This window comes from Dendrobium catenatum, unplaced genomic scaffold (genome assembly GCF_001605985.2).
Source record: "Dendrobium catenatum unplaced genomic scaffold, ASM160598v2 fragScaff_scaffold_106, whole genome shotgun sequence".
NCBI lineage: Eukaryota > Viridiplantae > Streptophyta > Magnoliopsida > Asparagales > Orchidaceae > Dendrobium > Dendrobium catenatum.
In genome coordinates this window covers 127761-145009 of record NW_021318568.1, presented here as the reverse complement: position 1 = coordinate 145009, position 17249 = coordinate 127761, and the positions used below count along the sequence as shown (strand labels likewise).

The 17249-nt window shown below is 32.7% G+C and overlaps 1 protein-coding gene across 2 annotated transcripts; it reads right to left on the bottom strand.

The window, feature by feature from the left end:
* Positions 1-4640: 4640 nt before the first annotated feature.
* LOC110106814 (F-box protein At2g32560) lies at positions 4641-9777 on the bottom strand. Of its 2 annotated transcripts, none has more exons than XM_020836842.2 (5): positions 8464-9777; positions 7290-7369; positions 6927-7105; positions 6695-6769; positions 4641-5117 (listed from the first exon to the last, which is right to left on the bottom strand). In XM_020836842.2, the coding sequence occupies exons 1-5, from the start codon at positions 9103-9105 to the stop codon at positions 4930-4932; spliced, it is 1164 nt and encodes a 387-aa protein (XP_020692501.1). In that variant the 5' UTR covers positions 9106-9777; the 3' UTR covers positions 4641-4929. The 2 variants fall into 2 exon arrangements, with proteins under 2 accessions (XP_020692501.1, XP_020692502.1); XM_020836843.2 differs by having other exon boundaries at positions 7290-7366; positions 8464-9775.
* Between the last annotated feature and the right edge of the window lie 7472 nt (positions 9778-17249).

The following is a 17249-nucleotide window of genomic DNA, read 5'->3' as shown; positions in this document are numbered from 1 at the left end:
AAATTTTTCGAAGAAAATTCCCCCCTATAAATTCAAAATAAATATTTATTAGAAAACTCTGTAGTAATGATGTGTCAGTGATATATAATAAAAAAAATAATAGTTCTATTAGAATTTGAAGTAAGATTAATAAAAAAGATCAAATTAGTGACACTTTTACACATATTAAATATTACAATTTTAGAGGTTTAAAATGCCAAATTGTAGAAGAAAATTCTTAAAAAAAAAAAAATGCCTTGTCCCCCACTCTCCCTCAAATCTCAATTTCCCCATCTTTGCGCAATTCTGCCCCCACTTGCTCCCAGATTTTTTTAAAAGGAATACTCACACACTCACTTTCTTGGTTTTCTGAGATGATGAGTTTACTCATTGGCCAACTTAAATTCCACCATATATATATATATAATCAAAAGCCTTTGTGGTTCATCTTATCGAGAAATTATTACATGCGGAGTCCGGACATAACTCTACGTCTGGACAATAATTAAATGTTGACACACGCGGCCCGACGACCTGACCAGGTCCAGTGATCCAGAGATAAAAAATTTTAAAATCGCGACAAACCAATAATTCTGGTATTCGGAGTTGGGTCACTTTTCATCTTCGAATAAGGATTGCTCTCATTTTAGTTCATGTGCTCTTCATCTTCAAATAAGGATCATTATATTCTTCAAGTAGGCTGATTCGAACGAACAGATTTATCTCCAGAGTGATACTTCATGCATTAGGGAAATTTTTTTAAATATTTTTCTTAATACACACTATGTATTATTGTGTATAAGCCTAGATACAACGATTGTAATAGTTTATGAGCTATTTTTATTCATTTTAAATCTTTCAGAGCTTGTACACTGCTGCGTATTATAATTTTTTTAAAAAAAAAATATTTTTTTTTCCTCATACACACTATCTATTGCTATGTACAAGCCTAGATACAATGATTGCAAAAACTTTGGTGTGGTTTTTATTCCTTTTAAATCTTTTCATGTACCAATTGTATATTAGAGAAATTATGTTAGAAATATTGTTAACACATGTACACATGTTTGCATATGTATATTTCAAAGATCATTTTTCATTTCAAAAAATTAACATTAAGACTTATACATTACTTTTTGGATATTTATCATTTATTATTCGTATAAATTTTTTAAACAGCCACTTAAATGATTCAATTATTTCCTCTGATAGAAAGGTCACTCCAAGTAAAATATTATGTCAATGATTATTACTCTGATAAATGATGCATATACTAAATTATATTTATTAAGCCTACAGATAGTATAAAAAATTACAATATTTACAAAGAAGTCATAATTTATCATGCCCATCTCATCAACCTAAAAAATCAATAATCAATTAAATTCATCAACTTGGACGTCTCATGCAAACAGATTATCATCAACTTGTCTATCTTTAAATAACTGAATTAACGAATTAGTGTCCTCTTATCTAATCTTTTTTTCTCTTTCTGATTGTAGTTGTATTCATCCCTCTTAGAGAATCTAATATTTTTAATACTTCCAATTTCATTGTCAAAAAAGAAAAATGCTTCAATGATACTTATCCCAGCTTCTATCATTTATTTAAGAACTAATGCTTTCTCATCACTAATATTTCTATATGACATACGTAGATGTTGATCTTTTGGCTTAGCCAATTCATGATTGTGACTTTCAATATATTTTTGCACATTTACATTTTCATCTTCATCTACTATAAATCTAATCATAGTTGAACAACCAGTTCTAGTATTTGATTTTTAAATTTTTGATTGAGAATTTAAATCAAGACCCTTTTTGAAATCAAATATTGAATAGAAAAAATCCTCACATCTTATTTTTTTTAAAATTTGGCCATTAACTATGATATTTCTTGTGAACACTAAAATCAACATTATGAGCATAACTGCAGTACATATTGTATGCTTCAATCTTTATTATACACACTCTGTGTACAAGATAAAATTATTATAAAGAGAAAAAATAACATATAAATTATTAACATCATTATTTCTAAGATTATACATAGTAATACATAATTATATTATGAAAAAAAAAACTACATTTCCAAAAAAAATCCTCTTATGCACAGCTTTGTATAAGCTCAAAAAGCTTTAAAATGAACATAAATACAAAATAAATCATTGACATCATACTGTAATGCACAATATTTATTAATTATGTAAAAAAACTACATTTCTAAAGTAATTTTCATTATACATAGCTATATACAAGATTAAAAAGCTTTCAAATGAACAAATACAACACTTAGATTGAGATCTTTGTATCAAAGCTTGTACACAACAATACACAATGTGTATCATAAAAAATAAATATATTTTGAATATAATTTCTCTAATATATAGTTATGTACAAGCCCAAAAAACTTTCAAATGAACAAATATAACACAAACTATTGAGATCATTGTATCCAAGCTTGTACACAGTAATAGACATTATATATTAGGTTAAAAAATTGCATCTTCAAAAAAATTTCTCTTAGACATAGCCATGTATAAGTGCTAAAAGCTTTAAAAAGAGGGGAAAATGCATAATTAAGCATGCCACAACATTTATACAATTGAGAGAATTCCTGAACTTCCAAAAATTATTATTTTAAATGACATTTTACATAGTTATATAAAAGCATGCTTATTTGCGGCATTCAATATATAAATAATTGAAGAATATATCCTAAACCTTAAAAAATTATACATTTACAAGAAACACAGTAATACTTGGGAGGAGTTTAAAATTTATCATAATAATACTAAACCTTAAAAAATTATACATTTATAGGAAACACAATAATTTATCACCCATGGTTGGTTGCAGTCTTGTTAACTTCAAGTCATTCTGGATGATTTGCATATCGCCTTTCGTCTCCTCGGAGAATGCAATATCCTCAAAACTAGTTTCCATCTTCATCGCATATTTCTCATTTTTCTTTCTCAGCATGTATCAAAAGTGATATTTTGTCAAAACCCTAAATATTTGTGCGCTTTCGCTGGTTTTTTTCTTAAAAATGTAAAAATGAGTTTTTGGATCAGGTCAGGTCATCGAATCGCAAGAAAAAAAAATATAAATATTAGAAATTCACACATCAACATTTAATTGGTGTTTGGACGTAGAGCTATATTTGGACTCCGCACGTAATAATTTCTCCATCTTATCAGTTGGCCCAGACTTCTTAGAACTACTGTATCTTTTATCAAAAAGTTAAGAATGATAGTCACTCGAACATAGTAACTATCACACTCAATGATCTATATTAGAAGAATTGCATTTGTTTTTCATTTTAGTATTTAACTAGAGCTTACAAATTTCTTGTGAACAACAGAAAAAAATATGATTACATTTTGTCTAGATTTGTAGGCAGAAAAAATATGCATGTTGTTCGAAGCCTAATATATTAGGATCCTTATCCTTTTCTAAAAACATATAAAGTTATCTAATGAGTACATAGCCCAATAAGTAACTAAAATCTAACAATTGAAATCAAAGCAAGATAAAATAGAACAACGAGCTATAACTGATATAAATAAATATATACATCAATATCTATATATATCAGTTGTATCAATTTATCCTTATATTATTACATCTCAATTTATTACATCATTAGTCACAATATCAGTAATTGTCAATAGTATTAATGTCAGTAACAATATCAGCATCACGATCAATAACATTAAATATTGTTAATGACAGTAAACAATATTAGTATCAGTCATAATATCAGTACATTATTCATAGCAATGTCGGTATCAATATTTAAATATTCAATGAATGCATCTTAAGGGTATCTTGCTCCTACACTTATGGCTCCCAATTAGTCGTCTTTTATAACTCTTAATCAATGTACTCCTTATAACTCTCCTTGAATCATGTGAATTAGTCACCCGACTTATTGTAACTCTCAATAAATCTCCAGCTCCTTCAACTCCCAGTCAGTAAATCAAGTGGAACAATAAGATATCATATATATGATATCATTCAATACATCATTTAAAATATAATAAAATCAAGTCAAATCATTCAAAATGATCAAATCTATAGCATATCCAAACTTGCATGGTGAAAGTTCATAAAATCAGAAGATAATACAATGTTTGTAAATTTATGAGAGCTAAAATTCAAGAAAATTAAAATCATCGAAAATAGAAGTAAGAAATTAGTCACTTATAATAAATACAACAAAATTTGTAACAAGAATGACGAATAAATATGATTCAAAGACTTTTCTCTATCCTCTCTCTTCTTCCCCTCTTTTAATTTCTTATTGGCCAGGCAATTAAGTGAGGAATCACTGGGGTGAGGCAGGAATATATATTCAAAGACCCTAGTGTCGCAAAGCTCATCAAATGAGTGCCAAAACACTCTACTTGAGGATTTTCATGTTTTTCAAATAAATTTATTTTAAATATTTGAGTTATCACAATAACTTGACTTTAGAGAAAGAACAATTACTAATTCCAAAGCTGCACTTTTCCTGAACTGATAACTTAGCAAATACACCCAACTTTCATGTACAATCTGAGAAAAGAACTCTGCAAGAGCATCGAATTCACTGATCTGGATTATCAAAATCAACATCAATATACAAGTATATAACATGATCATTAGCAGGCTAGCAGCTAAGTTCATGAATTTAAGTCCGATTTCTTTCATAAATTACAACAGCAGTTTTGCAGAGAAATTCACGTACAAAAAAGTGGTATTTTATCTCCCAAATCATCATAGAAACATGGAATCAGCTGGGCAAAATACAGAATTTTATATAATCTTCTCTGAGTTCTACATCTTAATGCACATTTACAACTTCAGACTAAATATCTAGGCTTTGATGCTGAGACATCGAGGAAACTTTGTATTTTACAAATTTGGAGAAGCATCAAAGAGATGAAGCATAGAAGATTATAAGGCCTTACTCCAGTATGTCTGCTGGCCAAAGCTGCCTCCATGTAGAGATTTCATCCTTGGAATAGAGTTTTCTGATTCCTCCATAAAATCCATCGGTTTCATTACCTTCTTCACGATGATCCTTTCTGTTTATTGTTGCTTGCCTCCACCTCGAACCTGGAGTATACTGGTTGAACTCCAAGATAATAGTTTCTGCCAACAATTGGAAGGAAAGTAGAAATTACTCCATTGTAGGTGATGAGTTGAGAACCATATTTAAAGTAGGAACTAGAGAGGAGCTCCAGCATTTACAGTAACTAATTTTCCAAGTTTCTAGTTACTAAATTGCTTCTGAATTGTGGCATTTAGTGTCATATAACCTTTTTTTTTTTTTCTTACAATTCCAAGAGAAAGCAATATATATATATAATAAAAAACTAAAATTTTTTCTTGTGTGCTTGAGAACTGATTAAATTTTAGGCACAACATGGGCAAATTGATCTACATTGGTGAAAAAATCCATAGTCAAGCTTTAGGACAAAATTCACAAACTGGAAAAAACCTAGTGGTAGGGAGCAGTAAGTTTACTACTAAATGAAAATAATTGTAGTGGTTCTAGGGAAAGGAGTACCTGCTGGTATATAGAGGTGAAACTTATGAATAGACATCGAGTAAAAAATAAAATAAAAAACACAGAAAAGAAGATAACACAAAAATACAAAATAATTTTATGTAGGTTCATTCCATTGTCAGTAAGCCCCTGCCACTACAGTTTTGTTGAAAGGCTGAAGGCTTAGTGGGGACCATAGGCCAGTGTGTCTAGTAGGATTGGCAAAATTACCTGGTAAGGAAAGAAGCCATGGATTACTCATCCAAGTAAAGAAACACCTCTCCCACGGATCCACGTGCATGAAACAAGGAAGGAATTCTCAAATTACTCGTATGGCGCCAATCAGCACATCCACTGAAGTAATTATTTTGTGCAGAGTCCGGATGGAAAGAACCATCCGGATTGTGAGTGTACACACTGTGTACACAGTGTGTGTACAAAAATTTGATATACACTGTCTACAAATGTGTGCACTAACATGTACCGTCCGGACTCCGAACAGAATAATTTCTCCATCCACTGAGCCACAAAGTGAGCAGCGAGCAGCTGATGGGCTTTAAAAAAAAAAAAAATTGATTTATTGTATTAAATTGTTTTCAATCATTCTCTATGTAGTTTTATGTATAAATGCCCATTAAAGGAACACACAACTCTTGCTTTTATAGTCAATTCCTCTTTCTATATATTTCATTATGGTTGATTGATTAATTGTGGAGAATTGCGACCATAATTTCCTAGAGGTACAATTGACAACACTCCCAGTCTTTATAAAGAGAAAGCGAGGATAGTATTCTAAAAATTCCCTTAATAAAATAACCTTAAATATTGAATAACTTTCAAAGGCGCCATCCTTCCAACCCTTGTAGTGATCGTATCATGAAGATCGACCTATGTCTCAGTCTAGATAGCATGTTTCTTCTTAGGGCAAATGTTAGGCTCCACAACATAACCATACCAACCATGAGATACGAAACAACTATGCAACTTGATTATCTAAATAAGAATTGGAGTACTTTGCCAAGCAACAACTGAAATTTCCAGGTTAGATATTGATCTTGTTATATAGTTGGCTCAATTAGGGGCGGATCCACGTTGCTCCTAGGGTCAGCAGTTGCCCACCCTCATATTTAATTTTGAGACCAAGATAGTTAAACCACATGATGGTATTTGAAATCCTCACCAGAACTATGACAGCGGCAGAAATGCTCATTTCCATCACACAGTTGCAGGTGTCCTACTACTCCATACCACCAGCCTGTAAAACACAATCAAGTTAAAGTTTAAGGTCAAGAAGACAGAAAAATAACAACATCAAAATGGAATCTATGGAAAGATAACTTAGCTAAGAACTTTTAGCTAATCAGATAACCATTAAAAGAATAACAGAATGAAACAATATTTAGAACATATACCATAAGGATATTCTTTGTTCCTTCTCCACTGGATCTCAATATGGTCGCCAGGATGCAGATCATGAAGGCAATCAGAGATGTGTAGATCATGTGCGAGAGTGTCAATAGGTGGTGCTCTTATTCTGTCCCACTCTACTCCTTCCTCCATTACAATGGTCCGGCGTCCATGAGGTGGATACCTAGAGATGAAAGAAATGACAAATAAATCAATCATACACTGCAAATTGCTAAAATTTATTCCCTTCTATAGAGGTAGAGGGAACAAATTCTCTTGAATAACTATACTATAGAATATGCTTTGTATTCTTCCATTTCCACCCTCTTTCTTTCTAAATAATGTGTAAATATCATGCATAAACTCACTTGGCATGGAAGGTGTCTGTGTTACAGTCATAACTTAGCTCTGCATCATAACATGACAACATAAAACCAACATGCCCCTGCTGAAAAAAAAAAAAATTTATAAGCCTGTTGTATCACCATAGTACTAACACAAAACAAGCTTTAAAAGATCTCATTCAAATAAATAATAAAAAATAATTCTATTATGTTCTTCTGAGACTAAAGAATGGCATTTCATTGAACCTCTCATATTTCTAATAATTTTGGAGATATATGGTTGATCTCGATAAATAAGCCTTTTGTTTTGGTTATAAGATAAACATAGCAAAATATACATATCTAGATGCATTTAATTTTAGCTAATGTTTTATTATTTAAATTAAGCTTAGGTTGTTGCTTTACATTAAATTGGATGGTCCAAATTATCGCTTGTTATTAGAAACATGCTATATTAGCATTCCTTAAATTTAAAGTTGAATGAATGGTTGTGATTATCTATAGGCTCAATTCAAATTAGATGGTCAAAATTTTTGGGTTGTTATGAGGGATTCTCGTTAAAATTAATTTCAAATGAATAACTAATTTAACGAATGTATTTAATGCTTTAGGCCTTCTCCAGTCGAACGTCAAACATGCGTATGACGTCTTTCGGTCGCTCCAACCGAACGCCTAACCTTCCACCATTTGCTTGCGGGTGAACAGTGTGACACCAACACTGTTCACCCGCTATATGCTTTTTTTTTTAATTCGAAAAATTGGTTATTAATTTTAAAATTTTAAGTATGAGAAAGAATATACTAGGAATATTCTCTTTTTGGAGTTAGAAAATGAAGTTCTGTTAGAGACGAGTTACTGCATATTGGTGTATTACTGTATTTTGTAGTTAAAAATGAGTTTTTCGGTTGGAGATTACCTTAGATTAAAATTGAATATTGATGAACAAACAGCTTTTATTAGTAGTATATATTTAGCAAAAAAAATGAAACGTTAATTATACCTAACCAAGTTCACATTCCAATTCAGTAATTCCATAATTGAGGTCATAACATACTAAACTAAACCCATTCTTTCTAAACAATGGTGTAGTTAATCAAAATATACGTTGAACGAACCAGAAAACTGTTCATTGAAGAAGAAGATTCAAAGTGAAGAATGAAGAAAGAAAAAGTTAAATTTGAATTCAATGGATCATTACCTCCCGGTTGTAGATTTGAGCTGGGAACCAGAATTTGCCACTCTCAAGAGACAAATACCATGACATGATGGAGTCGTCAGGCAAAGGGCTCTTAAGCTTTCTACTTCCATCAAGCCTAAACTTGAGCCAGGAAAGAGAACATAGACGTGAGAGGGATCCAAATAGCCTCTTTGGCTTTCCAACAGAGTTGCAGATGGATGGCTCATTCCTCGCATTCAAATACTTATGCCAATTCCTTTCTGCCGTTTTGCCGATCACTCTCCCCCACTTCTCTCTCATCTGCCTCTCCCACAAATAATCACTTCTGCACCTCTGCCTCAAAGACCTGCAAACTCCAGCCATGTTACACAGGCCGGCAGGAGAAAGCTTCCCCAAAATACACTCCAAGGCCAACTCGGGCAAATCTAGAACAGAAATCTCATTCGAATCCTCTATGGTTTCGATCCGAGAGGCATGCTTTTTCGCAGCCATGGATTTGAAAACGTACTTAACAGAGTTCAAAGAAAGCAAATGGAATTCTTTCACAAACAAGAACGAAAGCAATCTACCTTCTTTTGCCCATGAAGGGAAAGGCTGCAAGGGAAGTGACTTGGATAACAGGAGGAAAAAGGAGAGTGATGATATAAGGAGGAAGAAAAGCATCAGTAAAGCAAAGAAGATGGGGCTCGTCGACAGGCCGATTTGTGAGCCACATAAAAGATCAATAAAAAAATAAAAATAGGAGCCAATTCTTTAAAAAGAAAATTGAGGCTCAACCTATAATGAGGAAAAAAAAAAGACTTGTTTGTGGATCAACCCAGGAACAATCCCTTTTTATCAATTATCGGTATGCTGAGGGTGAATCCCACTAAAGCTTCAAATCCGGATTTCCCGAATCGAAGAGGCGATCGAGATTAAAGAAGAAAACAAAGCTCCAAGCAACAACAGAGGGTCCTCTGTCCGACTAAGCAAGTGGATAAGACACCAAGATTTCTCTTAAATCAAACCTGCAAACTAAGATTTTTTGTTTAGAATTGAAGATCGTTAGAAGTAAATATAAGAAGGATCTTGATGTGGAAAATCCGTAAAGGAGGAAAGTGGATCTGGGCTGAGGATGAAAGGAGATGAGAGCGTCGTCGGACTTCGTCAGTTCATCGGAATCCTCACCGGAACTCTAAAAATCCTCAGCACCAGAACCCAAATCGATCTCCTTCTCTCCCAGTCCCCAGAGACTGTGCTCTGAAAATAGCGCGAGCTAGGAGAGGGAGAGAGAATCCGAGAAGGAACATACTATCAGAGATTCCGAGGCGAAAGGATTGGGTGTGGTCTTATTGGTAAATAGGTGGAGGAGAATTACCCGTTTGCGCATTATTAGGGACGAACACCTACCAGAAACGGACACCTGGCCGTTGTCCTTCGGAAGAGCAAGTTCCTCTTTTTCTCCCTTCAAATTCTGTTTTCTTTTAAATAATTTAGAATTTTTATTATAAATATTAAATACCATGACAAAATACACATAATTGCCCCACATTTTACAAAGATTTTCAAATATAAAAATATTGTATTTCTTAAAAATACTACCCAAAAAATCATATAGTATCAACAATAATGTCAAATAATAATTTTTTCTAAGAAAATATATTCAATATTTATTCATTTTAATTGCACACATAAAATAATGAGTTTCAAATAATTTTTGTACATATTTTATAAATTTTTTTGAGGAGCATATTAATGTTCGTATAAAATAGAGAAATTATTACGCACGGAGTCCGGACATAGTACTCTATTCAAAATATGTCACATCACCTGCACACAGGATGTGTACTAGTTTGTACATAATGTACGTATAATACACACCCTATGTATAGGCGACGTGACCAATATTGATTGAAGTTCGGATATATCCAGACTCTGCACGTAATAATTTCTCAATAAAATCGGTGGCGGGGGATAGCTTCAAGTCTGGTTGTCTTTTTGGATAAAGATTATAGTTTTAGTTGAGAGGTCATTTTTCTTCTGATTAGTATTTATTTCTCTCTCAAGATGGGTGAGTTCTTCCTATAAGAGCTGGAAATATGACCATAACAGCAGTTAATATGCTTTTGAAATATGCCATCCAATGAATTTGCTCGCAGAGTAAATCCTTTATAGACAGAAAAGCTCTATATTGAAGTTAGGCTTCGTTTGGGACTGTTTTTTTATTGCTTTCTAAAACGGAGTTTTAGTATAAAAATAAAAAAAATTTGTACTAAAACTCCGTTTTAAAAAGCAGTAAAAAAGTCATCCCAAACTAAGCCTTAATTAGGCTTTCTTTTTCTTTTTGTTTCTAAAAATTGCTTTCACAATCGCAGTTTAAAAAATGATTTTTCTAAAATAACTTTTTAAAGATAAAATTTTGAGAAGTGATTAAAAGCCAATCTTCCAAACAAATATTATTTTTCACTAACGGCTTTTTTATTAGAAGAAAAAGTCGAAAAAGCACTTTCAAATGGCTTTGTTTGGGACGGAATTTTTTACTGATTCTTAAAACAGCTTTCTGGTACAATTTTTTTTATTTTTGTACTAGAAAGTTGCTTTTAGAAGCTAGAAAAAAAGCCATCACAAATGAAGTCAAAGTCTTAGGTTTCGTTTAGGATATCTTTCTTATTACTTTCTCTGATACAAAATTTTTAGTTCTCAAAAATTTTGTACTGAAAGCTATTTTAAAAAAGCATTAAAAAAACAGCCTCAAACAAAATTATAAGGTTTGTTTGGGAAGCAATAGTAATAAAGTTAACCCAAATATAAATAAAATAAAATAAAAAGAAAAGAACGAATACAAGGAGAGAAATCATAAAGATACTAGAAAAAAGATCTTATAAGCGAAACCAAATAGTGATAGTAGCACCTCTTCCTTTAGAACTTGTGAGTCAAATCTCAAGCTTGAACTCGAATCAAGTTCTAAAGGCGAGCTCTAGCTCAGCTCGTGCTAGTGAAATGAGCTCGAGAGCAGCTCGTGAGCTTCTATGGTCCGGCATTTGCGCGCGCTTCGCCTTTCGCAGTTTAGCATTCTAGCACACTTCGCCTTCTTTGGTCTGGCATTTGCACTCTGCTCGCCAGTTCACTTTTGCACTTCACTAGTTGACCCATGCTTCGCCTTATGCGATTCAGGTTCTGTGGTCCGCAGGTTCGCGCACATTTAATTGAGCCGCTCGACGAGTAATAGAGTTGAGCATCATCTGAATCGAACTAGAACTGAATAATCTAACGGGCTCGAAGTTCTGCTCGAGCTCGAAACTCGATAAGCTCAACTCACGAGCTCATTAACAAGTCAAGTTCGAGCCAGTTCACGAGTCGGCTTGCTCGTTTGCACCCCTAGTGCGTATCATTATTTATTTGTGTCACCAAAAGACAGAGATTGGCAACCTGGCAATCTAGAATAAAATAAAGCTATAGATCATTATCATTTCATAAAGCTTTGGTTAATTAGATCAATCCAATAGTTCAGTTGAACCTTCCAGTTGTGCTTATCCAAAATCTAACTTATTTATCAACATATTATCATCTAAAATTTCTTCCTAAATCCTAAATCCTAAATCTTAAGCTTATTTCAGTGTGAAAGAAGAGATAAATAATAAAATAAAAAAATAAATAAATAATTTTCAAAAGCTAGCTGTAACCAGCACTCAACCTTGTCTCCCACAATGGATTTGGCTTGTATGTCTGTATCTGAGATAATTTATATATGTATATATATATAAATTTAGACATATAAAATTTATTAATTAAGCATGTGAATAACATGCATGCCCAGTGTTCAAATTTGACCAACTGGCTAAAAGATGCCTTCCATTCTTCCAAGATCAAAATTGGCATTATTTTGTTTTATATAGAAAGGGGATCAAAAGTAGACAATCATCCAACTACTTACCATAAAAATTTGCGAAAAAGTAATAGGAAAGTTGCATCCAAACGTAGTTGTGTCAACTTTCTTGAAATCAGAAAGCAAAACTCTAAAAAAGCTACCTCAATTAGGAATTTTTATTAGGTCCGGTGTACTGACGTAGCTCTACGTCCGGAGGCCAATAACATGTCGCCACGTCCTCTTACTTTTTACCGAGCGGCCCGATGACCCGACCCGGACCGGAACCCGGTATTGCTATGTTCATGTATTGCTAGGTATTGCTAGGTATTGCTAGGTATTGCTCGATATTGTTAGGTATTAATTGACAATAACGAGAAATACCGTTCTGTCAAGATCAATACCGAGCAATACCTAGCATTCTAGCAATACCTAGCAAAACTGGGGTATTGCTCGGTATTGCTCTGTATTGCTCAGTATTGCTAGGTATTGGTCTTGACATAATGGTACTTCTCGTTACCGAGCAATAATGATCAATATCCCGGTCTATACAAATCAGCCAATACATAGCAATACCGGGTCCGTGTCCGAGTCGAGTCGTCGGACTGCGCGATAAATAGTAAGAGTACGTGACACTATTTTACTGGCATCCGAATGTAGAGCTATGTCAGGACACCGGACCTAATAAAAATTCCCTCAAATAGACCCTATGTATGAGAAAATTATTAGGTCTGGTCATCGGACCTAAAAATAGGTCCGGACATCCAATTAAAACTTGCCACGTTGACCGCGCTTTGACTGTGCGTTTTTACTACGTTTCGGCTGCGCTTTACCTTTAATTTACCTGCACTTTACGTGTGCGTTTGACACGCTTGACTTAAAATTCCGCAGACACGTGCACATTCCACATGTCAATATTTTATTGGTATCCGGACGTATCTCTACGTCCGGTGACCGACCTAATAATTTTTCCTATGTATGAGACTTCAGCTCAGGTGCTAGCAAAGTCAATTTGATGGCTAAAGTACAAATGCTTCTCAAGGGCTTGAGGCAAGCAATTGTATCTCTTTTGATTCAATATGTACCCTTTTCAGTCTAGAGATCTTAGACTATTAATATCTGTGAGCTATATGCAAGAAGGAAAGTTCCATGTGAGTTAATCATGAAATTTGAAATCTTTTTTTAGGTTTCTTTTTCATCGTATTTTATGGGCGATTTTTAATTGAGAATTTGAAAAGAAATAGTAAGTGATCATATTTTTTTGCATTATCTCACAATTTTATGAGCAGGAATAAAACTTCATTCTATTATAATATATAGTGGTGGATTATATAACTAAAATAAAAGAGTGTAACCCACAGTTGCTTAGCTCGTGTGGGAAAGAACCGGCTGGGCAAAACCTAGGTCCCGAGTTCGATCCCCATGGGCGGCAGCGAAAGCCTTAAGTGTTAGCCCGGACTAATTGGTGTGAGTAGTCTGCTAGGTCGACCGGGGTTTATAACCCGCGAAGCGGGTTGGTTCCTCGTCACAAAAAAAAAAGAGTTCCTCGTAAAAAAAAAAAAAAAAACAGCACGATTAATTGAAGGAAATGTCTCGTGCATTCAAATGAGAGATATATATTATTTTTAAAAAATCGAACAATTATTTTTTAAAAGCTACCATAGATGAGAACCGCTGTTTATAGAAGCAGTTGTCAACCACAGAAATTTTTGACAAATAATAAAAAAGCAATGAGAAAATAATAACTAATCATTTAATCTTTTTTAATCCATAAGTAATCTAAGCAATTATCATGATCACCAGCTAATTATTGACATCTTAAGGGAATATCCATATTTAGGAAGTTGGTGACGGGTTAAAATTTTAAAGATTACTAGGTACTTGCATGACACATCTTGTTCTTTTATATGTCATGATAACTCATTATTTTTTAATTATAATCCATTCAATAGAAATGTGTAAATAAGAAATAATATTATTTGTATATTCCTACAAGAATTCTACAAGTATTATAAGTATTTATATTAGGATATATGATGATATATCTAAGATTTTTTTTTTTTTTAGTGAACTATCTAATAAATATGAGAGTGAATATTTTATAATTCATAATAGAATAAGATAACCCATTGTATCCTATCACAATGAAGCATAAATAAGAAAATCAAACTAAGTACATGTATGCTAATAAGACTAATAAATGTATGAAAATGCTTAAGATATGATAATTCTTTCGAGTAAGGCCCGTTTGGGATGGCTTTTTTACTGCTTCTTAAAGCAGCTTTCGAGTACAAAAATTTTACCACATGTGATAATTTTTGTATAATAAGCGATCTCAAATTAACTTAAAATAGTTGCTCTTAAGTAACTAAGATGGTGGCAAAAATATAATCTCAATGCAATGAAAGAGTATTAATAATGATAACTCTATCACTTAAACACAAGTGCATTCAATGTGTGAATCATTACAATAACATGTAGAGAAAGATCTAATTAATTACTTAAATTATTATAATAAAAATATTAATGTAATGCTAAGTGAGATTATGAAAATTCAGAGATCAATATTTAAAAAATATATTGTGATGATATTGCCATTTAATTATCAAAACTAATAAATTAAATAAAATTAAATGTAAAGTAAATTTAATTATAAAGAAATATGGTATGATTATTGTTTATATGGTTTACCCCAATCTAACCTACGTCCATGCCTAAGCACCCCCTCACAAATAATTATACTATCAATCAGACATTCACCTACACGCAGAGCATTGCACTTTCTTCTTTTATGAAGAAAAGAACACCCTCACAATAATGATAGTTGATGACACCCCTCTAAGCCTGTCACGCCCTGAAATTTTTATTAGGTTCGGTGTCCTGACGTAGCTCTACATTGGGACGCCAGTCAAATGGTGCCACATGCTCTTACTCTTTACCGCGCGGCCCGATGACCCGACCCGAACTGGACCTGGGATTGCTATGTATTGGCTGATTTGTGCAGATTGGGGTATTGCTTGGTATTGCTCGATATTACTCGACAATAACGAGAAATATCATTATGTGAAGACCAATACCTAGCAATACTGAGCGATACCCCGGTTTTGCTAGGTATTGGTATTGCTCGGTATTAGTCTTCACAGATGAATATTTCTTGTTATTGTCAAGCAATACCGAGCAATACCTAGCTCTACGTAGCAATACCTAGCAATACGCGAACATAGCAACCCCGGGTTTCGGTCCAGATCGGGTCGTCGGGCCGCGCGGTAAAAAGTAAGAGCACGTGGCGACATGTTGTTGGCGTCCGAACGTAGAGCTACGTCAGGACACCGGACCTAATAAAAATTTCACGCCCTGTGATTTAAAATGAAATCATTTCTTTCTTTTTCCTTTTTCCTTGATTTATTATATTTTCATCTCATTTGTTTACAACCAGATCAATTTGATATACATATTTGATTGAATGTATTAAAAAAATGTAAACAACAGAAAAAAAAAATATAATTCAAATTACTACAATTAATATTTACATTCTACATCTAAAGTCCTACAATCATATATACAATAACCACATATGCTATAAGAGAGTACACATAAACTATAGTAACTAAAAGAAAACTATACTAATATCACTGCCTAGCCTCAAGCTAAAGGCTTTTTATCTTAATCTGAAATCATATAAAATCACGTTATGAGTACACAAGCCTAGCCAATAACTAAAATCTTACTACTGAGATCAATGCAAGGCAAAAGAGAAACAATATGTTTTAAATCATGTAAGAAAATCTATGAATCAATATATGTTATATATACTTTTAACCTATATCAATCAATCATTCTTATTATCTTTATCATTGAATTAGTTTTATTCAATCATATTATTTAATCATTCTCATCAGTTTATCAGTTATATAATATATAGTTATGCAGTAATATCAGTATATACATTTAGTAATAATAAGCAATAACAAAAATTAATATTCATATAATATCGAAATTAGTATTAGTAATAAATAATTAGTATCAGTAATCAATAATAGCCATCATATCATATTCTTATGAATCACATCTTCAATGCACAACTTAGCTCTTGTTCAACTAGGTGACAATCACATATACTAGGATATGATAATCACACATATTAGAATTGTAACTTTTTCGCTCGCCAATTTGGAATTAGTTACTAATCTTAATTGGCAAGTTTCATGAAAAACATTATCAAATTTTTAAGTTAAAATTCCACCTACATTAAATTTATGCATTAACATTCATCATTTTAAAAAAACGGATATAATCTTCATTTGGGACAACTTTATTAATGTTTTGCTTTTCAAACCACGACTATAATTTCGGTTAAGCCACTGCATTTTTTATGCTTTTAAAAAAAAAATTTATATTAAGAAGCGGCTTTCTAAAACAGCTTACAAAATTATTTTCTCTATTATAACTTTATAAAGCTGAATGAAAACTATCCCAAATGAAATCAGTTTTCTATGTTAATTTAAGCACTTATCAGAGCTCTGATATGACAAATTTTAAAATTAACCAATTTTAATGTAAAGCTATTCAATTTCTTCTTCTTTTTTTTAAAATTTTTTTACCTAAATAATAAGATATTGCATAAAATTCTGCCACTACAAAAGAAATAAAAAAAAAAATCCAACCAAAGAGCACTGTAATCAAAACTATTCCCCCAATGATATAAAGTCCTGTGTTGCATAATTGCCCGCATTCATGCCTTGATTCCATTAAAAGGTGGGAATATTGCTGTACAGACATTATTAAAAGGCCTCTTAATTGGTCTCCTAACTTAGTGCTTTCAGCAGCAGGAGAGCCAATCAAACACAGGCTTAAAGATTACAGCACGATTATATGCGGATTAGGGAGGAATAGGAGTGTATTAACAATGCTAAAGCTTGTTCGTGAATGGATAATAAAAGAATTATCCTACGTAAGAGCTGGA

Excerpts from the sequence above, each read along its gene's own strand:
- LOC110106814 (XM_020836842.2), bottom strand. The coding sequence starts at position 9,105 with ATGCTTTTCTTCCTCCTTATATCATCACTCTCCTTTTTCCTCCTGTTA. Across the intron at positions 7,370-8,463 it reads CTCAAATCTACAACCGGGAG|CAGGGGCATGTTGGTTTTAT; the intron begins GTAATGATCCAT and ends TTTTTTTTTCAG. Across the intron at positions 5,118-6,694 it reads CTGCCGCTGTCATAGTTCTG|AAACTATTATCTTGGAGTTC; the intron begins GTGAGGATTTCA and ends AATTGTTGGCAG.